Source organism: Candida metapsilosis, assembly GCF_017655625.1.
Source record: "Candida metapsilosis strain BP57 chromosome Unknown scaffold6, whole genome shotgun sequence".
Lineage (NCBI taxonomy): Eukaryota > Fungi > Ascomycota > Pichiomycetes > Serinales > Debaryomycetaceae > Lodderomyces > Lodderomyces metapsilosis.
In genome coordinates this window covers 694,571-717,792 of record NW_027138164.1, presented here as the reverse complement: position 1 = coordinate 717,792, position 23,222 = coordinate 694,571, and the positions used below count along the sequence as shown (strand labels likewise).

Here is a 23,222-nt window from a genome sequence, read left to right as displayed (position 1 = left end):
TTTTCAAGTGTAGGTATCTAATGAAAGAACATATACCGCAACCTAATTATGTGTCAAAACAAACATACGAAGAAACCATCATGGAAACATGGAGGTACGATCCAAACTGTGGCTGTCAGTACAACTAGCTCCTATACCTTGCAGCATGCCCATTCGAGTGAAACCTTCCAGCGCAAGGTAGAAGTTGTACATACGGAATCACAGGAGCAGAAGGGGCTGCAGAAGGTACTACAACGAATCAAGCTGCGGCTTAATGGTAGAGAAAGTTACGAAGCATGTGTCAAGGCACTGTTGTCTAAGAAATTGGAAATTAATACAAAAAAACTAACTATGATACAAATAAACAAAATAATCATTTACCCTCTAAAACTCCGAGTTTGTTTGCCGTCATGAATCATCAAAAAAAGAAGCCTAAGCCTTCTTATTCGAAGGAGAACTATGTTTAGCAACGGTGCTCGACGTACTCGACTTAAGTGGCTTGGCATTATCTTGTCCAGCAGCAACTGCATCACCAGGGCCACCACCACCAACGCCATGTCCACTATCATCACCCGATCCACCAACACTCTCTTCATCCTCTTCATACTTGCTCTTCTTCTTTCTCTTAACCCATCCAAATCCAACATAATAAAGAAACATATTGAATGCTCTAGTAGGAAACACGCGTTCGACCCATACATTAGGCACAATACGAATGAAAATACCGACTGGGATACTAATGAACCCACACAAGATGGCTGTGGCCCACATACCGGGTGTTTGTCTAGCGACACTAAATGCAGCACCACCAACAAACATAATCAAAATTTGGAACCCACCAATGATGAGCGCAATGGCAACGAAATACCAGTTACGAAACAAGTGTTGGAAGAAATTCAAATTCTCCATTGTGATTCTTCCCCGTACATTGGTGATTTCATCAGCCTCATCCAATTTACGCGTAACAATCAATTTCCAAAATTGTAACCACACAAAGGTATTAAATGTCATTGCATCCAATTGTTTCTGTTGATGGTTAGTTATATGTGAATGACCAGGGTAAAACAATTGTTTACCAGCAAAATGCAACACAAAGGTAATAATCAATTGAGTTGTAGATTGACCCAAAATCATCTTCCACATCGATGTCGAAATCAATGGCGCGTGTCGTCCAGCTGGTCTTCGGTTCAAAAATGAGTCATCGGGTTTATCAGTAGCCAAAGCCAATGCTGCCAAGGTATCCATAATTAAATTCACCCATAATAATTGAACTGCAGTCAATACGGATTTATTCTCACTTGAAGCAACAGCAGACACAAATGTCAATACACAAGCAGTGATATTGACAGTTAATTGGAACTGAATAAACTTCTTGATCGAAGTGGCAACAGTACGACCCCACTTGATAGCTTGCACAATATCAGTGAAATCATCAGTCATCAAGATAATATCGGACGCTTCACGAGCAACTTCAGTACCGGCAATACCCATGGAGAACCCAACATCAGCCAACTTCAAAGCTGGCGCATCATTGGTACCATCTCCAGTAACAGCCACAACTTCACCACTTTTCCGTAAAGTGTCAACAAGGATACGTTTATCTTCTGGTGATGACCGTGCCAATACTCGCAATTGCGGTACAATTTTCCTTCGTTCTGCAGGTGACAATTTTCTAAACTTGGGTCCTTCCATAAATGCATATTCATTATCCAAATCGTCTGGGGTCAAGATGTGGCATTCTTTCGAAATGGCTTTTGCCGTGTTTAAATTATCTCCAGTAACCATACGAACAGTGACTCCAGCATGTTTACATTTCAACACGGCTTGAGCAACTCCCAGTTTCAATGGATCTTGAATACCAACCAATGCATCCAAGACATATTTCTTGTCAATTTCACTAGCACTGGCATTAACGTTAACCAAAGCTTCAACATCAACTTCGAGTGGGTTTTCCAGGTATTTCAAATCTTCTGGAGGCCAAGATGAAATACCAACAAAATCACGATGGGCTAAAGCAATAGCACGCAAGGCATCATTGGCATACTCGTCAATCTTGGTCAAGACATCATCACGTTTAGTTCTATCCAATTTAATCAAATCCCCATCGGTGTTTAATTCATAGCCACAGTTTTTGAAAACAATTTCAGCTGCACCCTTGATGTACAAACGGAATCCATTTTCGATCCTCATTACAACTCCCGACCATTTTCTTGAACTTTCAAATGGAATCATTTGTTCAGCATCATTGGCAGCTTCAGTTCGTATATCATCAAGTGACTTTTCTTCAAAAGAGTTGAAAGTCTTAGAAGCAAGGATCAACAATGCTGACTCGGTCTTGTTTCCCAAGTATGGTTCAGCAGAAAGAAGCTCTTGGTGTTCTTGACTAGTCCGTTCTGTTTTCGAGAAGAGTCGTTGGAAAAAATTCTTTGGTTTTGGTTTGGCTCTAGCGGCATTAACCATATCTTCATTGTAGGAGCTATTTTCAAATGCGGTGGAATTAAGAATGATATTGGTGGCAAGAAAGCATCTTGATTCAGGAGTGATTTCCTCTCCAGCTTCAACTGAAGTAGGTTCATATTGATTATCTGCAGTATTGTCAAATTCCAAAACTTGTCCATCCGGTTTCAACCCAAAGAATCCCCGTACAACTCTCATTTTATTTTCAGTTAAAGTACCAGTCTTGTCGGAACAAATGGCAGTAGCACTACCCATAGTTTCACAACTTTTCAAAACACGAACCAAGTTACCATTTTGTGCCATTCTTGTAGTGGCAAATGCCAATGCCAAAGTGACTGCAAGCGGTAAACCTTCAGGAATGGCAACAACAACAATAGTGACTGCGGTAATAACAATGTCAATAAATTTTCTTCCCTTATCTGTAGGACTCAAGTTGTGGAATGAGCCGCCTGGGGCCAAGTCAACTCCAAACCTAATAAGCAAGACAATGAACAAGATAATTGCTGCCAAAAACCCATATTTTGAAATCCCTTCAGCCAAGTTATCCAATCTTTCTTGCATTGGAGTTGTTTCAGGTTTATGTTGTAAGCTAGCCATTGTCCTTCCATGGATTGAATTTGGACCCACAGCTGTAACAAAGGCATCACCTAATCCTGCCAAGACTCTGGCACCAGAAATCAAATAAGGATCACTAAATTTGATGCTCCTGCTTCCAATATCTTCTTCAGTAGGTAACTTCAGTTCATAAAATTGCATTGCTTCATCTACTGGTGCTTTTGTAACTGGTTCTGACTCCCCAGTCAAGGCACTTTCATCACACTCAACGTCACCTTGAAACAAGATACAATCTGCTGGTACAACATCACCAGTTTGTAAATTAATGACATCACCAACTAGTAAATCATAAATTGAAACCATCTTCTTTTCACCATTTCGTACCACAATCAATTCACGATCTTCCTTTTTGGCATTTAAACGAGCAAACTGTCGTTCTTTTTGATAATCATTGGCGGCACCAACCAAAACAACAATGGCTATGGCCACCAAAATGGCTACACCTTCAACCCAATCGACTTTAGGTAAAGGTTTCCCTTCATCGTCATAGTGAGTACCACTACCAAAAGTTTCATATAAACCCAATGCTAATGAGACAACTGCGGCAATGGATAAAATAATCAATACTTTATCCTTCATTGCCTCCCAACAAAGTTGTATAAAACTCTTTGATGTTCTTTGAGGTAGTTTATTTATGCCAAAGTGATGACGCCTAGCTTCTAAATCATCTTCATTATGGTCATCTAGCCCCTTTGGTGAAGTTTTCAACAACGACAACAATTCGTCAACGCCACCTAAATCGTGCAAGTGTTTTAAAGATTTTGGATCGTGCAAACCAGCAAGATCATCGGGTGAGATTGGTGAGTCAAAATGACTACGAGTTTGAGTCAAGGACAATCTGCCAGTTAATTTGCGTTGTAGAGAGTGGTGAGTCGATGTGTGTGCTGGTGGTGCTGGTGGTGGTAGTATTTTGGGGGTTTTCTTGGGTGATGACTGTAAGGACGACGTCAGTTGTAGTTCTATTGAGTCATGACGTTTATAAGAAGGAGGAGGTTGGTCCTTTGTGCCTCCGCCATGGACACTTTTATATCCATCATCAGTACCATCTTGGAGTGGTGTCGTTGAGTGGGTAGAAGAAGCATCATCATCGTTGTCGTAGTGAGGAATTTCCAAAGTAGAGGCACGACCTAAACGGTCAGCCGGTGTAAGTGGTGCCATATCTTTAGGGACTGTAAATATGCGAAAAATAGCGACCAGCTAGTGGGTGGGGTGGTCTATGCAAAAAATGGATGTGTATATATATGTGTATAACCAGTGTATTAATATCGAATATAATAGGGTAAAGTTATCTCAATGAGTAAAGAAGTAGGCCTAGTTCTTTTGTTTTGAATGCAGTAGTAAGTTGCTTTTGAGATTTCACCAAATGTGATTGAGATATACTGAGGATATCAATACTGTGGTGACAATGTGTATGTATTTGTGTATAAGTTTGTATTAGATTATGTTATACTAGTATACCATATATGACTGAGTAAAGAAAGATGGTTGTTTTTTGGTTTTTAGTTTTTAGTATTTGGTATTTGACTGACTGGCAGACTGATTGAATTATATTTTTATATTTTTTTTTTTTTTTTTTTTAAAAAAAAATTGCCGCCGGATTTTATATATCAATCAAATCAAATGAAATTCCAATTAATAATAAGTAATAATAAAATAACAATACAAAAAGGAACAAAGAGAATAGCAAACCAATAAGATATTAAAATTACAATACAAAAGAGCTCACACAAAACACTTAATACTATACCTCTTCGTATCGGTTGGTAATGTAATAATGTCATCCATTGTATTCATACAACCACAGTTTATTCCAACAATTGGTCATTATACTGCCTATTACTACGCCCAATTGTCAAAGTCATCATACTACAGTCGTCTCTTAAACAAAGGAGCAGAGCAGTGTCAATGAAAGGGTTAAAAAATGCCCCTAAATCCGCTAAAATCACAATCATAAACTAATATGCATAATTTGTCTTGCCTTGTGTTTTTTTTCTTCTTCTTCTTCTTCCTCTTCTTATCAGAAAGCCATAGCCCCCTGACAATTATGCCTCAGCCTACTCTCTTGTATGACTTACCCATGTGATAGATATTCCTTCTCCAACCGAAGTAAGTCATGGAACCGGAAAAAAAAAAAGATAAAAAGATAAAAATTGAATGACTCCTTTCCTCCTCCACACTCCTTTAACCAGTTTCCATCATTCTTTCATTCTCTTCTTCTTCTTCTTTCTTCTTTCTTCTTTCTGCAAGTAATGTTTCAAAATGCATCAAAGGTTAAAAACTAAAACTATAAAAATTCATATTGCCATTAAAAAAAAGTAATACAGATTTATTACAGTACCCAAGGTAGGTTTAATTAATGAGCTGTGATTATTACAATAAGAAGTAAATATGGGCTGTACTTTGTCAAGAACACTACTACCAACATGGCTTTTATCCATATGAAAAAAAACTCAGCCCTTTAAGCCTTAAAGCAGTAAAAAGCAGATCATCGATGTCGTAGAAATTACTTTTGTGACACTGAAAAAAAAATGACAAGAAAAAAAAATAAGTTGGGTTTTGTGTCACTAAAAAGGAGGCTGTGTTAAAAGAAGACATAAAAGGCAATAGAATAATATATAACATGGGACGGAAACTTTATATTATCTCTCTCTTCAAACACCGAGGAAAACCCAATTCACTCACTCTTTCTGTAGAGTTACACAAGTTGTTAGAGTTTTGGTTTCTGTGTAATAAATCTTTTAATTGTGAGCTTTTGGCCTGTGGCACATCACCACCACAAACAAAAACAGTTCAATTGAAGCCGTATGAGCAAGTGGATTGTTTTTTTTTAAAAAAAAAATGCTCCCAGAACATCCCAGATTAACCTTCGTTCTTTTCAGCTACAAAATCTTATTCTTCTTTATTATTATGGCTTTATATTCAGTTAAATTCTAACCCCATTCTTTTTCCTTAGATCTCCTCCACAAAACTCTAAACCTTAAAGAGAGACAATCGTCTTATGAGAGGAAAACTGTGTTCAGCCCACTGAAAATTGCTTATACTCGCAGCTGTAGCAGCACCTTGCTCTACTACTATCAAGGCTACGAAGAGTTGACGTCACCTTATTGCAGTTCCGAAAATTGACACGAGTTTCAACTACAATTTGAAATTTTAAATCTCTTGGCCACACCGCTCCATCTCTGCTTGAACAGCCACGTCACAAAACACCGCCCCTACAGCCTTAAGCAGTTTTAAGCACAGCCCTCTTAAATTATCTGCTTTTTTGCTTTATCGTTGGGTAAAATTTCAATGAATTACGGTCTTTTTCGTATGGCTGCAAAAAAACTACAAAATACAAAATAATAATAATGGACGCCAAGAAACTCCCCAATTGTATCCCGTGAGTTTCAAATAAATACGAGTACTAACAATATTAGATAATGGTAATGCCACTTACATCCCACATAAAGCTACACAGCCCACCTTCTATGGATGAAGAACCTGTTCCACCCCCCTCTCATTTGGATCTTTCCTCAGAAAAAAGTAATCCATTTTTTACGAGCGTCTCATAACCATCGTGCCATCTCTGTAGATTTTACTCTATCACTTCGCTCTACACATTCCCTAGGTACTACCTTTTAGTCCAAAACAAAAAAATTGTGCAGCTTGTTGTTTTTACTCTGAACCTTACATTCATACGGCTCGAGGCTTAGACTGCAAAAAAAAAAAAAAAATAATATATGCCAAGCAAAAAAAAATTGAAAACCGAACTCTTATTGTCACAAATCATCTTTCACAAAAGTAGGTCCCACTATCCAACCAAGTTTAGGAAAGATATGCGAAACTTTGTAATATAAAGGAAATTAGTAATGTGATTAAGGCGCTCTTGTGTCAGTAAATTGTCTGCAAATTGATTACACGCTATTGACCCGATTGGAATAAACGTGGAGGGAATGTGACCAGAGTCAATTATATAACTTAAATGAAGAAAGGTATGGAGGCTGAGCTTTCTTTCTAAAATTTATGGTAATTTCAACATTTTGTTGGGGAAAATTAACAAAAAAATTACAAAATCCAAAAGACACACTCAATTCTTCTCAGAATGCAATGAAAAGCTCTAATTTACTAAAAATGCAACTCAACTTATACTAGTACACCAATTTAGATCACAGATGATGATTTTCAACACCATTTAAACCACCGTTTGAAAACCTTGAACGTGACTATATTTAGTCTCTTAAGTACCCTCTACGCCACTCCCGATTTGGAATATAGCCCTGCTGGCCAAACGGTTAAGGCATCTGCCTCCTAAGCAGAAGACTCCGGGTTCGAGTCCCGGGTAGGGTTTAGAATTTTTTTTTTTTTTTTCTTCTTTTAACCTTTTTCCTTAATGAAACTATTATACGAATTGAAGATTACTTCACATGCATCAACAAGTAATGAGCTATTGATGATGTTTCATAAGATTATTAGCTTGTTTTACTAGGTGATTTAAATATTTGTTTTTTCTTTTTTTTTTTTGCAACTGAAACAAAAGGTAAGAACCATGCTAGAGAGTCAAACCCAAGCCCCACGGAATTTGTTAGCCTTTATGAGCTACTTGATTTTAGATGTCACCTTATGTCGGAATTAGAAATATAGCCCAAACGGGTTGAAATCAGGTGGTATTTGAAGCTCGCTACGAGTCCATTCTTTTACATTCTTACAGTAATCTTACAAAGTAAAGGTATCAGTATTAAATTTAGATTCAAGAGACCTCAATAAAGAGCAAGTATATTCTAATACACATTCTCCCAAGCTAATTCATTACCCAGATGATCTTTAATACTCCCACTCTTAGTATCACACTTCAACTTCTCTCTACTGCCCACATCACAAACCATTCTAACCAGTTGCAGTCTATCAATAACAACTTTCAACGGATGTCGAAACCATTGCTGATTCCATTGCAATTCCCCCGTTTCCCAATTGAGACTAATTACCCTTAAACTAGGATCAATTTCCTGCAACGGAACGTATCCAAACAACCTAGCTGCCGACTCGGTGGAATAACAAGCAACAAATGAATCCCATGATCGTTCTTTACCATATTTCAACCGCAACTTCTCTCCCAATGTAAGGCCAAATGTAGTCGTATTGAAGAAATATGGTGATCCTGTACTACCACTAATCGATCCTCCAAATGTTGATGTGTACCGTAATGAAATTGCTACTCGATGTGTCCATGCGATTCCCATTAATGGTGGATCAAGATTGAATGTGTGGCTTGATATACATGGTGACACTGGTATATAGTTGTATTTGACTCTTTTGCGGAACCGGTGCTTGACTTCAAGATAGGTTAAAGTTGCAAGCTTTGTTGGGTCGTTGTGCATGAGAACTTCATCAATAGGGATGATTGTGGTGTTTGTGTTTATGATGTATATGATAGTCTTGGGATTTTGGTACAACAAGGACTTGAGATACAGCAGTGTAACTTCCAGGTAGTTGGATACAGTGTGGTAGGTTATATTGGATAAGGTTTCATTGGTGTCTGGGTCCAAGTCGATTATTGGTGGTAACAGGTCAGTAAATTCAGTTGGTGGTTCTAGTGGTGGCAAATCAAACGCAGTAGATACATGGAGGAGGTGTAGCAAGACAAGTATGAGCATAGGTAATAGTAGTGAAAACATACCAAAAATCATCTGAATGAAAGAAAAAAAATGGCCCACTTTTGGGTGCAAATTGGCTACTTCTTACAAGGTGATGAACTATACCCTCCAGCCGAGCGCGAGCACTACAAGAAGTAAGAGATTAAGTCCACCAGTCAACTATCTCAATACACTTGCCTTGTGCGTGCATTTATCAGTATCTCTGTCCATAGATTTTATCTCACTATAGTAGACCCTGTCGTGAAAAATCACATTCTCCGAAACCCGCATTTTCGGAAAACCGTCATTCAAAACAATCCAAACTAAATACCCCAAGAACTACACAGCCAAAGGTCAAACTGATACTTTACATGATGCCAGTCAACCAAGACACACTCACATCCACCAGAATAATACTCTACCTCATCCTCCCCGTTCTCCTATCAATGTATCTAATACCAGCATTGATCTCACCAGATCTATTCACCTACATACAAACCAACTTCCGAGTCATTCTCCTATCACAACAGTTTTGCCAAGTCAAACCACAACAATGCGAAGTATTACTAGATCGCGACTTTGGCGATCCCAATGTGCTTTATCGACAAGCTTTCCATCATTACGACTTGATTTATGTTGTTAATAAGTATATATGGCAATGGGATAACCTCATAGCAGAGCTGATCTTATCATCACCAGTGAGATACGCTTTACTAAAACTATGTAACCTACGTGGTGTTGAAATTGATCAAGAGTGTTGGGAGATTATGCAAGAGACAATCCACATAATTCTAGCTATTATCAACACTTCCATCTTTCATGTCTTGATGGGAATCTTGGTTTCTCGAATGTGGATGTTTTTCGTGGTTGGAGTCGTATTGACTGTTCTTGAACCATGGGAGAAATTGGCGGGTCCAATGTGGGATTTATTACAATCAGCAAATAATGTATTTTAAGAGAGATTCCTATATATCGATTGAACAGTGTAGTCCTTAGAATCCAAAGTTGAATGCACTCATATCAGGCTCTTCAAAAGCTTGTGCTGGGGGTGGAGCTTTATTCTTCAACAGTTGCTTAGTAGGAGATGACAATGGTGAAAGCTGTGACGACTCACCAAATGAGTCAAGCAAGTTTGGCACTGCTGCATTTCCATTCTCTTGAGAGGAACCATTTTGCACTTGACTTTTCTCAGCATCACCATTGACGTGTACACTACTCTGTTGTCCTTGTGAAAATGTCCAATTTCTTAAAAGTAGCAAAGCAAGGTACTCACATCCCATTCTTGAATAAATCATCGCCACTCGAACCACAAAGTTGAACTCCTGTTGTGGGGAGATACTCAACGACCCTCTAAGGTAATCCACTTTACGATTCCTCAAATCATCAAACAACAAAACAAGTACCGGATCATCACGAAGAAAACTTTGTCCCTTTGAAGATACACCAACTTCACGCAACTCCTTAAACCTCTCACCACTTTCCTCAATCATTTGCACCGGAGATTTAATCAATGATTGAATTGACATTTGTTTATCATTCATTTGCCAAAACACCCAACTTGTACTCCATCGATCACCATTCTGAATAGCATGAGGTAAAACAAACTTTTCCATAACTTGCACTAAAACTTCATTAGACTCCTTGCCAATATTTTGCACCCCAAAGTAAGCTTTTGCCACTGCTATCGCCAACGCAATGTCTTCCACCTTGGTGGCCAATGTACTACAACAATCATAAGGTTTATCCGCCAACAAAAAGAAATATGCCGCATCCATATACCGATGTTTACCAAGTAGGACAAATGCATTTTTCAAAGCGGCTGATTTCCATCTTGGATTAGTGAAATCATTATTCATAAATTTCAACATCTTTGTTTTATCTTCATGATTGACAATTCTCCATAATCCAATCAAGATTTGTTTCTTACGTAGCGCCAAATAAAGCAATGATACTAACCCAGATGGATCACGCAGTTCACCAAACTCATTCCTAGCTACTGATTCAACCAACTTGATCAATCTATCAGTCTTGACCCAGTACGCTAACCCAGTTTGTTGAACATTTTCCCAAGTTAATCGGTTCTTATAATACGTCTCTACCGAATCCAACAACACTTCTTTATTTTCTGAATGTAAAGCCCAATTGATATCTCTCATTGAAAGTCGTTTTTGTTTAGTTGCCAACTGAAACAATTTGAATCCAATCATGAACCTTATTCCATTTTCATCCAACGTCATTGAATATTTATTCAATTCCTTGACTATAGCAACAACAGACAATAATGTACTTTGTTGATGTCTAGTCATTAATGGTAGTGAAACTTTCATCAATTTATCCAGCAACAAATCGGCCAATTCATTGTTAAACTTTGTAAACACATCCAATTTGAAACTTTGCGACATTCTCCTCTGCAAGGGTTGAATCTTCCCATTATTAGACACCGGTTCTAAATGTTTTTCCATCTCTGCAACGAAATTAATCCCCAAATCCCATTCAATCGTTTCACCTTGTCTTAAAGCTTGAAACAACCTCACCAAGATATCCAGCACCGGCTCAATCTGGCTCATAAACAACGCTTGAATCAAGAATTGAGGATGATAAATGGGCAAAGGACCATTCAAGACTCGAACCAATTGCGAAATATCATAAACGATATTATTCTTGTCTTCGCGGGTTTCTTCCAGTGGTTTATCAACATATCCACTCATCAATTGCCGTATTGTTGAATCTATGGTACTTGAACCCAATTTGATCCATCGATCATCAATAAAGAATTGGTTACCACATCCAATCACCAAGTACCCCTTATCTAGCCAAATCAGATCACCAATTTCATGTGAAGTGTAGTCAGACACATCAATCTTTTTAATAGTGGCGTACGTTGGTATTTTATTTGTATAGTCATAACGTAATTGAGTGTATAGTAGCACAAATCGTCCAAACCCAACTGACAAGATGGCATTCGTAGTGGAGTTTTCTTTGGCAGTGGCATTGATAAAAGTCCAATCTAGATCAGTAACCGGTCCATTCTCCAAAGGAAACGTCTCTTCATATTCCAATACTCCTTGAGTAGTATCCCAAATCGATAAGCACCGTTTTGATTCATCAACAACAGCAAACTTGTTAATCACAGTGGACCCGTTTATCTTTTGAGCTTTCTTTATATTAGTGGGGATACTACACGTGGTAACCCATTCAAGTCTAGGACCATAATTCAACGTAAAACTCTTTAACAATCCATCTTTATCAATAACAGCAATCAAACTCTTGTTATTATCATTCAAGAATTTATCAACACGAGTAATTTGGTAAATCTCTTCATCTTGAGGTAAACCACCAATCAGTTGACCTTGAAGCTTAATAGCATCAATTTTGCCATTGCGGTACGTTAAAACCAAATTCCATGCCTTGATTAAATCTTTTGCAAACACGGCAATTATATAATATTGTTTCCTGTCGTTACTGTTCCCTGGATGTTCAGTCAAGACCAACGCAAGAGGCTGTCTCTTCTCATCACAATCAACAACATCAATCCTAGTCGCTGGCTGATCATCATTAATCGATCCATTACAATCCCAAAGACTCAATTTACCCAATTTTTCAACCACAACAACCACATGGCGTCGCTTGTACCCCACTGGTGGTTCTATATCATTTATAATGGCTGCGTCATGGATACTATTGCCCTCACCTGATAATTCTAGACGGAATCGTTTAGTAATTGACATTATACTCACACCATTCTCTTCAATAATCATTGGTTCCCAAATATAATTGTGTTCAGCGAAATTGGAAATTGATAAAACGACATTCTTTGAAGAGTATAGGGAATTGGATCGAACTAGTTTCCGGATTGATTTGATATGTCCTTGATATTTATTAAGCAACATGATTCCCAATTCATTTGATTTTAAAAGTTTATTAAAATCAACAATTTCAAAACGGACAGTGTTTTTCACTCGATCATGAAGCAAGAATGAAAGGTGTTTGACGCGTTCATCATTATTCAATTTTGATAAGCTCTTGATTAATACCGGTTTCAAATGCGTGGTTACAAACTCATCTGATTCAATGTAGTTTACTGATAGATCATGCTCACAACGTACATCTAAATGAGGAAACTCATTTCTACCAAATTCAAGATCCAAGTCGTTACCAATGGGGATAAACTTGATATTTGTAGGTGGAGATTGCGTTATATTAATGACAGCATAGATTCTGGCAGCTCCTGAGTTTGAAATCACATACAACAAGTCTAAATCATTCAAGTCAATCCCTTCAAATAACGTAGTTGTTGAATTCTTCAACAATGGAATTAGACTGCTTTGAAGGTATATGTTTTCAATAATGAGAACAGCTCGGATGCCATCTCCTTTGAAACAATCAGTTAGATCCAAATTAGCCCAGTTGCTTATATGATTATGCCCATTAGTTTCATACGACGCCCACGCTTTAAACTGGTAATCCGAGGTCCAGGTATAGATAACTTCACTCTCATCATTGTTGAGATTGACATGACCTCTCATCTTTCGAATATGCGCCAAGGATCCATCTAGTACCTTGTCAATCTTTTTACTTGACTTTCTCCTCCAATGGAAATCAACAACGTGGGTCCCTGGTGGATGCACAAGATAGGACACTTCAAACTGACTATTTTCATCGCCATAATTCATTCTCGTCCATACTTTAACTAGTCGATCATAAGGTCCACACGTTGTCATTATAAGCTTAGCATTAGGACTTATGCATATATTAGACACCGGCCCCGGTTGTACTGAACTCCACCGCTGTAGAAGTTTAAACTCACCATACTGTTCAGCCACATGATACAAACAAAGTCTCTGTTTCCCACCAATGACCAATTCATCCTCCTCACAAGCCCATTCAAGACAAGTCACTTCTGTCTCCACCGTACACTCAATTGCGAATGTCCATTTCGGTATGGCCATGTATTCGTTCAATGGCTTGTATATAATGAGCTTGTCGTCATAGGCAACGGCAATAACACCATTCTTGTGGTTTATATCAATAGCCACGGGGTCTTTTGCAAGGTATATAGTTTGTAAATCTTTGTCAATATTGTATGGATTGGGTCGTTTATTGGATGGTGCAATGGTGGCTGAAGTGATGATCAAATTGTTTCCTGACCCATATGCAATAATGTGGTGGTTCTTCCAGTTGGATTGAACTACCGAGGCTGAGCTCTTATTGACCTCTCCAGGAATGAATGTGATTGTCATGGGGTTAGCTTGGTGTATGGAGTAGAGTCTCTATTTGGCCAAACGAAAATTCAAAATTGTCACCCCATCATCATCATCACTCAATACAAAACACACGCAAACCACACCACACAGTGGCACATACAACATGGGAGGAAGGTAAGTACTAGAACCCATCACCACTACGCAATCACGTTTACTAACTCTAGTTTTCCAGCTGCAAGGATCAGAAAATAGCGTTGGCCATTTGCTTACAACGATCACCATGTGTTTTAATCCAAAGACACACACCCAAGGAATGTCTCACTGACCCTGATCTCAAGAAGGATCTACCTGAACTATGTAAAGCCAACTTCAGAGCCTTTATGGAATGTAAACGAGGTGCTATTGATATGAGGAAACGAATGAAGGGTAATGCGCCATTATCTACGGGAAAGTATGATGATCAGTATGACAAGTTATCTTCAGGAAACTTTGATCCTCATGAAGAAATGAGGAAATTGGATGTCATGAATAGGAACTTGTCGAAACAGCAGCAGTTGGAAGAAGAGAAGGAAAAGGCGAGATTACAAGGTGATTAATTAAAACACATGTATATAAAGGCTATATCATATGTATATAAGGGCTTATTTATTTTAACCGTTTCAAGTATGTATCTCGTTCTGTAATCAACTTGGTTGTGAATCTCTTGTACAGTGGGTTAAAATTGTTTAAACTGACAAATACATTTTGCAAATTGATCAATTTTTCAATATGAGCTAGGAGGATGGACTTGTCTCCGGTGTTACTCAACTGCTGCTTTATACTGGCTAATAGCTCATCAAGAATCAGTTGAAACTCTTCCACTGTGTATGCCAGTTTATTCTCATTCACTTTTGATAGTGAATTATTTGTTGTTTCTAAAACTTTAATCACTTTGAGGAGATTATTCTTGACCAACTTTAATTGGATCAAAGTCTGTACTGCTTCATTGTTGATACTTTCATTCGATTCAATAGTCTTGTTGATCTCAGTAAGCTCTGACTGTAACGATATGATTGAATTGTCCAAGATATTCAAATGATATTGTAGTCTTGACGTACCGCCTTGTTCGTCACCAGATGTATGTATCAATGCACTCGATTTGTCCAACATTTCTAGTTTCTCATGTAGACCATTGTTTGCTATATCGTTCACATAGTAGTCAAAGTGAGTGATTAACTGATTAATCGAATGTGATAATTTTGTTAGTGATTGTTTGGAATAAGTTGATGGAGTAGTTGAAGTTGTTACGTTTTGATGGGTAACCGACGTGACTAGCTTATCTATATATGCAGATGGATTAAACTCGTCATCGAAAAACATCGACATTGACTCTTCGACATTGTTGGTGGACATGGTGACTTGTAGGTGCAGTTGAGATATCGTTCTGTAAAGGTGTTGTTTTTGTCGGTTATGATTTTCAGCAGAGTGAAAAGAGCAGCAGCAGTCATGTTAAACCATTTGTTAAAGAGATCAAAGAGATACGAATCTACATGTAGAGAGAGATACAGGCATGCACACTCTCCTTTCTGCTCTTTCGAGCATCGTAGATACAAGGACATTTAACAATTTTTAACATTGAAAAATACAATAAACATATACAATTGAGTGGTATTTCCACCACAACCACTCGTACATCAACAGTTGTTATCACAAGATTAAAAGGTAAAACTATTCGACAAGCGGTTTTACTTAACAGCCACACCATTAGGAAAACGCCGCTCAATTTACTACAGCAAGTTGCTAAACATACTTTAGTTGCGTCATGGCATTAGAGGGACCCTTCAAACGTAACACACAAAGATTGCGGTCAGTAGAAGGGAGGCTCGGAAGTCGAGAGGGTGTGCGTAGGTGTGCTTTGGTGGGAGATGCAGTTATGTATCTGCACTCTAAAAGCTTCCTCCTCTCACTTGAGAAACGCAATCTCATTGTCAATACAGACTCTGAGCGATCTCAGAAAGTAAATAAAGGGAGAAGACACCAACCACTCATCGCATCCCATCACACCCTCCCGTTTATTCATAGTTCCAGTTGAAACATTCACCAATTTATATTCCAGGTGAAAATTTCCTCCGAAACCCTCTGAATTGGAATGAAATCCATCCCTCACCAATTTCTTTACCCCACACATATGTATGACGAAATTATTCGTACCTAATGTTCTTCTTAAATAGCATAAGACCAGTGCATTTATTATGTGCAAGAATATTTGGTGAATTAGGGAGAAGAGGAAGAGGAAGAGGAAGAAGAAGAAAGAAGAAGAGAATAAGAAATTTTTTTTTCACAATGTTCAATGTCGTCAAATACTTTTTGACTGACAATGTCACAAAAGTAGAGTTCACGACACTAACAAATTTACCTAGTCGAGGGATCATCATCATCAACTTTAACACATGTGAATGATCCTTTGAAAGTACACCAAGTCAAGAGAAGCAGTTACAGAGATACAAGACTATGCCACAACTAAGTTCAATCGATTCATTGCAGTGTATTCAATTGTTAAGACAGCTCCACTAAGTTCCACCAAATAATCAACAACCCTCTACTACTCCAATCTCTACAATCAGTCAGTCAGTTTGTCTAGTTAAATAACTTTCATTCGTAATTTAGAACTATGTAGGTTTAATACGTAGCAAGTAGCAAGTACCAGTAAAGCTTCCCTTCTCCAAAAATCTCGTGGCCATTTACAACTTGGACTTTGGTCTTGGGTCCAATTGCTTAAAGACAGTTTCAATAGCAGTAGCCTTCATCAAGTTACCCTTAACCTTCAATTTACCATTCATAAACAATTTTTGACCATTGGCTTTACCTTCAGCCAACTTGACGAAATCAACATCTTTCAAAAGCAATTCAACATCACCCTTTGGTGCAGAACCATCAACCTTCTTAATCTTACCTTCATTTTTCAAGTCCAAGACCCATGATTGGTCCTTACCTTCCTTGTTCTTCAAGGTGATGATAATGACAGCATTGACTGACTTGATGGCAGATTTTGAAAGATCAGCATTGGAGAGACCTTCTTCAATTTGCTTAAAGAAAGGGCTAGCGTTGAATCCTTGAGCTTCGACAGACATTGTATGATAATATATGAGTTAAGTGTTATAAAGTAAATACTTTGGGATGAAGAAAATGTGAGGAGTTTTGAAAATTTGAAAGAGATTTGTTGATTAATTTATAGTGTTAACCGCTGGATGTGGATTGCTTAATGAGAAAACTTTTTGTTGTGGAGTTTTAACTGCTATATGCAGGTTTAAACTCCCCACCAAATGTCTTCCTAAATGACGCATCGGAATTAGCATAAATACACTACCTTATAAACTATATATTCAACTTACAATTTCACATGTCATTTTGAAAACACACGATTCAGATATAACATATGAGATCTTAGACATTACTACTTGTCTACACACTCAGTCTATAATCCTCTATCAACACAGTATACTTATCACTAGCTTCCTTCGCTGTTGATGTCTTGTTTTTTTGTTGCTCTTCTATGAAATATCATATGCCTTGTTGCTATCTGCTTGTTTGAAGTATTATTTTTTATTTTTCTGTATATAGATTATTGCGGTTGGGATGATTATTCTGTTCTCTTTCCTAATTAGGAAGTTAATTGTAGTAACAAAAAGACAAATGCCTCGGTCTCATAAGAGAGAAGAAAACAGTCTTTTTATATACAGGAAGAAAGTAAAATCTCACAAGAGAGAGAGAGAGAGATATCAGAGGGACGTCAGAGGGACATCAGAGATAGAGATATATAATGGAGTATGAATGAATGGATCCCCAACAGAAAAAGAGTCTAATCCATTTATTTTGAACGGAGTTTATCAAAAATGTGATTCTCTCTTATCTTTCCGCGGTGAAACTCCGCACGTCGTATATTATATATATATATTTTTCCACCGCAGACCTCGGACCCAATGGAGTAAAACTATATGACCTCGTCCTTCTCTTACATTTTGTCTTGTGGGAATCTGGCTCAACAAGCAGTTCTGGAGCGGAATTACTCAGCAGAAGTAATTACTGAACGGATTTGTCATATGCAATTGATAAGCTAGCCTCTAGCAGCCACACGGCACCGCACCGCACCACATGCACAAGATTCTTCTAAAAAGCGAGGAGACTCCTCCCCAAAAATGAGAGATCAAAGTGCGGTCTTTTCTAATACGCGTAACCGATATCCGCAAAATTTCTCATTGCTCTCTCTCTCCAACCCCTCCCCCACAATTCAGAACAAAAGAAATCACAAAGCGAAAACCACAAAAAAGGAAGAGAGTACTACTACATAAGATACCAAAAAATGTTATTGATTTGCTGCAAAAAAAAGTAAATAAAGAGCAATTGTCACATCGAAGTTGGCAGTTCAGCACATGCAAGGTCTAGTTACTCAGTTTGTGTATATATACATGTAAATTTAATCTTTACTCACTCTCACATGCAAAATAATATTCCCTTCTCTTCTTCGGTGTTAAGAATAACTAACTTCACGCAATTATTATTATCTTAGCTATTTCTTTCCCACCCCCTTCGGCAAGTGTTTGCCATTCTCGTGTGAGAGTCACTTATTGAAGAGCTATGTCAGTGAAAAAATCAACCGAGCTTTCAATCAAAACATAGTTTTCTAAATTTAAAACTCCGAAATTGAAATAGTGACATGTGAAAAATCAAAACAAAATAAAAATAAAAATGCACAACTAACTCACGTGAATATCACATGATAACTTCTATTGTGTCGCATAAGTTCACGACACACAATTCTCGACATTTGAAGATTTTCTCTCATCTCATCACATCACATGAATACAGTAAGATCTCTCCTTCATTATTATCCACCGCCGTTCCTGTTCTACTCAACAATGTCATTCACTTCAAAAGCATCCAAACACCAAGCTGAACAAACAGTAAACAAGCTATTTGCAGATATACTACATACTCAACCATCTTCTTCTTCTTCTTCCAAGACCAAAGACGACGATGCAAAACTATCATCAACGCAAATCCTAACCAACCAACTCCATCCAACAACAGGCTCCACCAACACAAGCAAATCCAAATCACTCAAAAGACGCAAACTACAAAAAATCAAAAAGAAGGAAACAAAAGACAAGAAATTTGAGAAGTTTATCAAGTATAATCAAATCTTATCCAAACCTGAATCACAACAAACTGAATCCGATAAAGCATACATTCGTAAACTAATTCGTAAAAACACAAATCAGGTGCGTAACTTGTCGCACATTGATGATTTCGAAGTTGAACTGGAGCTTGAGGCTGTTAAGCTGCAACTTTTGGCTGATTTGCAACTGAAACTGAAGGGGAAACTGAGGTTAAGAAAGAAGTTGATTGTTCCAAAGAGTAAGAATGATTCTGCTGATGATGATGATGTAACGAAGCTGGAGTTTATTGATTTTGACGACAAGGTTAAGCGTGGATTGATCTCTATGCCTGGTTTGACACCGGGTTTGGCACCAGTTGATGAAAACGAATCAGAATCAGAGTTAGAATAAAATCACATATACAAATGTGTATATAAATTGTCTATAAAGTAGCCTCTTCTTTCCCCTTATTTTTTTTTTACCTCATTTCATACAAGATTTGTCTCAAATCAATAGCCAATTTCCTAACACTACGTCTCTTATCATCCAAACATACTTCCAACTGCTTAACCACCAAACTCTTGTATCTCTCAACCACATCTTGATCAAATTTTGTAAACACAAGAACCAAGTTGTTCAAAGCTAGTTGACGAACAACTCCATCATATGTAAGTGTATCAGTTGCCAATTTCATCAATTGAGGTATAATTATCGACAACTTCAGTTGAACAATGACGGCATTTTCTTCAAGAATGATTTCCAATATATTCAATCCTGCTTTGTTAATCAACCACAAGTGCTGCTGCGGTTGGGATGATCCAGCACTGTCTGGGTTTGAGTTTGTGGTGGTGGTGATTGCGGTGATTATAAAAGGTATAAATGTAGGTAAATGAGGAACCAAGATCTTTTGTGTGATGTGAGGTAAAATCAACGCCAAAGCTTGAATACTCAATGAATCATCACTACCACCACCGTCTTGTTTTACCAAATATGGCAACATCCGCTCAAAGACCTGTTGTTTGTATAACAACTTCACATTGAGATTGTTGACATTAGATATAATCTTTCTTGATAATGCAGCTGGGGTATTGATAAACAATTTCAAATCAATTACAAGTAAAGGCAACACAGTAATAATCAATTGCTTATGCTGTGGCAGAGTAGTTGGAGATTGGAAAGTCTCCAAAAGGTCAACCAATGAACTGATCCCACTAGGTTCAATCTTCAACAATTTGGCTTTCAAAGTCCAAATGTAGATTTCAAATTGATTCAAATTGGTGAAGTTCAATTCAGGGGAGAAGAAATCTGTGGCGGTAAACTTGTTAACAATGAGACATAGATGTTGCAAGTATTGTACTCGCAAGTACTTGTCTTTAAGGGTAGATAAGATTGTCGTTGTTACTGCAGATACTGACTCATTGACAGCATCCAACTTGCATGATTTATCAATAGCAGATAAAACTTTGTTGTAAATGGACATGTACACACTGGGAGACAGTAACAAGTTTCCCTGGTACTGGAACACTTTGCACTCTTCCCCATTGGTGCAAAACACTTTCCACATTTCATCCAAGATCGATTGGTGCTTACTCACATGAATGAATCGAATAATTATGCGAATTAAATCACCACTCACTTCCAACAATGCCAACTCGGCTGCACTCTGTGCATCATTGGGGACCAACTGCATCAATAAATTCATCAAGTTGGGGATGAATTTCTTATACCATGAATTTGTCAAAAATGGTTGAATAGTTTCCACTTTATTAAACAAGGAAATAAAGAAATCGACAATGGTATGCAATCGATCAATGGTCAAGCCACTCTTATTCATGATTCTAATTGACACAACTTCTAAAATCTGATGATTTGTAGTCAATTGTTGAATAACATCAAGCACATACTTGAGATTAATTTCGAAAATGTCCTCTTTAACCAATATTGGATTCACAATTTCATCAATTATGGTTGATGTCAACAATGGCTCTTTCTCCATAATCAGTGACAAGTTAACCACAATTTCATCAACGACAACATCCTTTTTCCCAGATGCAATGTTTTCCTCAATGATTCCTTTGAAAATCAGCAAGATCAATTGCATATTAGTAAAGGATAAGAAGCTAGCTAATGTCATCAATTTGCTCAACTGTTGAACAACTTTACATCTCAATGTTTTTTCCAAATTGGACGAGTTTGATAATATTTGACATAGGAATACAAGTAAATGATCTTTATACTCAATCAAGTGCGATTCACTCAGTGGATGCGATATTAAAATCAAGCCTAAATTATCAACTAGGTCACGTTGCTTGGCTATGTTTAAAGTAAGATCCTCATTCTTGTCCATATCAGTATCCTCTTGAGCAGACACCACCACGCCAAAGTATTTCCCCCATGGACCACCACCACCACCACCACCACTACTACTAAACAAATAATCAATGACAAAGTTGTAATTGTCAACTGAAGCACTTGCCAATGATGATAATATAACAACTGAAGGCTTGGCTTTATCCTTTTGCAAATTGGGTCCCAACTCATCAACCACAGTTTGCAACATAGTCTCTGGTTGTGGCAACTTCTTTACAATCGCGTTTAAAATAACCAACGTCAAAAACAATACTTTAACATCATCATTATCATCGATTGATGCATAGTCATTAGGCACGATACTTTCCATAGTTGGTTTAAATACAGCACAATCATTATGTAAAATTTCAAACTTCAATGCATTCCATAACGAAAGCCAATGTGACGAAATTGTTTCAACAGTGTAATTTTCCACACACATGGCAATTGTCTTTAATGTATCGTTACGTATCATTGGATTAGTAGATGCTAGTTTCTCCACCAAGCTAGGTATCGACTCAGATGCAAATTTCGATTGTGATGCAATAACTCTTCTCAAATCCAACTTCAACTCTTCTGCAGTTATCTTGTATGGATCATTGGCTGGGGGAGTAAAAGATATAGGAAAATAACAGAAACAAACATCAAATAAATCAGTAATAAACTCCTTGTGCACATCATCAGAATCAGTATTAAATTCAAACTCCTCATTAATCAACTTGTTCAACTTGAACGATTGGAGCAAATTTCGAGGATCTTTCTCACCGGAAGCAATATGAATAAACGTCTTGACATATAAATCAGGTACCGAGCTAGTTATAAATGTGACATTGTTCAATAAACTATTCATAATTTGAAACGCTTCGTATCGAACTTTAGCCAAATTCTTTCTTGGATCATACCCATTCAAAAGTTTAGCTAGTATTTTCTCACTGTTTAAACTAGCAGTATAGTGCTTACACCCAATCAAACTGTTGATCCCACTCAATGCATGAACCAAACTCAATTTATCATCAAATTTATTCATTAAGAATTCAACCATGACTCCAATATCTTGTCTTGAAAGGTGCTGCTTAGGCAACTGACCCAATACCGAGCTTAAGAATTGCATACCACGACTTCTCATTACTTCATTATCGGAAGTTAAAGTCGGGCCCAAGTGTTGAACAAATTGAAGTAATGTGAGTTCATTTGAAGTGAAGAGGGTGATGATTTCAGAAACGTAGTTTTGTGATATGTCAGCATCTTCGTTGTTGTTGTTGTTGTTGTTGTTGTTGCCAATAGATGCAACGTATTGGCTTATCAATATAGGGATGTTATGAGCATCAGACATCTTTTTGGGGATTAAGATTGTAGAGTAGACTAGGACCATTGGAAAATAAATTTCAAATTTCGTCATCGCGCGCCATCGCTCTCAATTGGATTGGACTGGACTGAATTTGCGTTGTTTCACACATTGAGTGTGGGGGAAGACAAAGAGAAGTAGGAGGAGAAGAGAATTATTCAGATAAAGTAAGTGAGATCAGAGTGAAGAGCTTAGGCATTGCGGAGGTATACTCAGAGTGTAGAAACAGCTTGTGTGGATGTAGTTCCTTAGAAGATCTGGTAGATCTAAAACACAACAAACTCTACAATCTCAAGTCAAACGACTGCTCTGATCTGGACTAGCACAGATACACTCTTTCGACCTCTACGTATAGAGCATGCTATGTAGTAACATATGGTTTGTTTGACTTTGTATAGTTTTACTGTTGTCTCTTATGTGTGGTGTGACTTACGCGAAAAAGATTTTTACGAAAGGGAAAAGAAAGAAAACCACAACAGACAGACAGACAGACAGACAGACTCCATAGACCAGTGGCTTCTTTAATCAA

At 37.7% G+C, this 23,222-nt stretch overlaps 9 protein-coding genes across 9 annotated transcripts; 3 read left to right on the top strand and 6 right to left on the bottom strand. All coding sequences in view use genetic code 12, as the record gives it.

The window, feature by feature from the left end:
• Positions 1-411: 411 nt before the first annotated feature.
• On the bottom strand, positions 412-4,209 carry PMC1 (calcium-transporting ATPase; the record flags this gene model as incomplete). Its single annotated transcript, XM_067693585.1, has 1 exon — positions 412-4,209. One exon carries the CDS (start codon positions 4,207-4,209, stop codon positions 412-414), a length of 3,798 nt encoding a protein of 1,265 aa, XP_067547292.1.
• A 3,599-nt stretch (positions 4,210-7,808) lies between these two features.
• On the bottom strand, positions 7,809-8,681 carry I9W82_004505 (uncharacterized protein; the record flags this gene model as incomplete). The annotated part of the gene is made up of 1 exon (XM_067693584.1): positions 7,809-8,681. One exon carries the CDS (start codon positions 8,679-8,681, stop codon positions 7,809-7,811), a length of 873 nt encoding a protein of 290 aa, XP_067547291.1.
• Positions 8,682-9,106: 425 nt separating this feature from the next.
• On the top strand, positions 9,107-9,616 carry I9W82_004504 (uncharacterized protein; the record flags this gene model as incomplete). Its single annotated transcript, XM_067693583.1, has 1 exon — positions 9,107-9,616. The coding sequence occupies one exon, from the start codon at positions 9,107-9,109 to the stop codon at positions 9,614-9,616; it is 510 nt and encodes a 169-aa protein (XP_067547290.1).
• Positions 9,617-9,652: 36 nt separating this feature from the next.
• Positions 9,653-13,900, bottom strand: I9W82_004503 (uncharacterized protein; the record flags this gene model as incomplete). Its single annotated transcript, XM_067693582.1, has 1 exon — positions 9,653-13,900. One exon carries the CDS (start codon positions 13,898-13,900, stop codon positions 9,653-9,655), a length of 4,248 nt encoding a protein of 1,415 aa, XP_067547289.1.
• A 127-nt stretch (positions 13,901-14,027) lies between these two features.
• Positions 14,028-14,460, top strand: I9W82_004502 (uncharacterized protein; the record flags this gene model as incomplete). The annotated part of the gene is made up of 2 exons (XM_067693581.1): positions 14,028-14,038; positions 14,097-14,460. 2 exons carry the CDS (start codon positions 14,028-14,030, stop codon positions 14,458-14,460), a joined length of 375 nt encoding a protein of 124 aa, XP_067547288.1.
• A 49-nt stretch (positions 14,461-14,509) lies between these two features.
• On the bottom strand, positions 14,510-15,256 carry I9W82_004501 (Golgi transport complex subunit; the record flags this gene model as incomplete). The annotated part of the gene is made up of 1 exon (XM_067693580.1): positions 14,510-15,256. The coding sequence occupies one exon, from the start codon at positions 15,254-15,256 to the stop codon at positions 14,510-14,512; it is 747 nt and encodes a 248-aa protein (XP_067547287.1).
• Positions 15,257-16,584: 1,328 nt separating this feature from the next.
• I9W82_004500 (uncharacterized protein) lies at positions 16,585-16,974 on the bottom strand (the record flags this gene model as incomplete). The annotated part of the gene is made up of 1 exon (XM_067693579.1): positions 16,585-16,974. One exon carries the CDS (start codon positions 16,972-16,974, stop codon positions 16,585-16,587), a length of 390 nt encoding a protein of 129 aa, XP_067547286.1.
• Positions 16,975-18,759: 1,785 nt separating this feature from the next.
• On the top strand, positions 18,760-19,410 carry I9W82_004499 (uncharacterized protein; the record flags this gene model as incomplete). The annotated part of the gene is made up of 1 exon (XM_067693576.1): positions 18,760-19,410. One exon carries the CDS (start codon positions 18,760-18,762, stop codon positions 19,408-19,410), a length of 651 nt encoding a protein of 216 aa, XP_067547285.1.
• A 67-nt stretch (positions 19,411-19,477) lies between these two features.
• On the bottom strand, positions 19,478-22,681 carry MET18 (Met18p; the record flags this gene model as incomplete). Its single annotated transcript, XM_067693575.1, has 1 exon — positions 19,478-22,681. The coding sequence occupies one exon, from the start codon at positions 22,679-22,681 to the stop codon at positions 19,478-19,480; it is 3,204 nt and encodes a 1,067-aa protein (XP_067547284.1).
• Between the last annotated feature and the right edge of the window lie 541 nt (positions 22,682-23,222).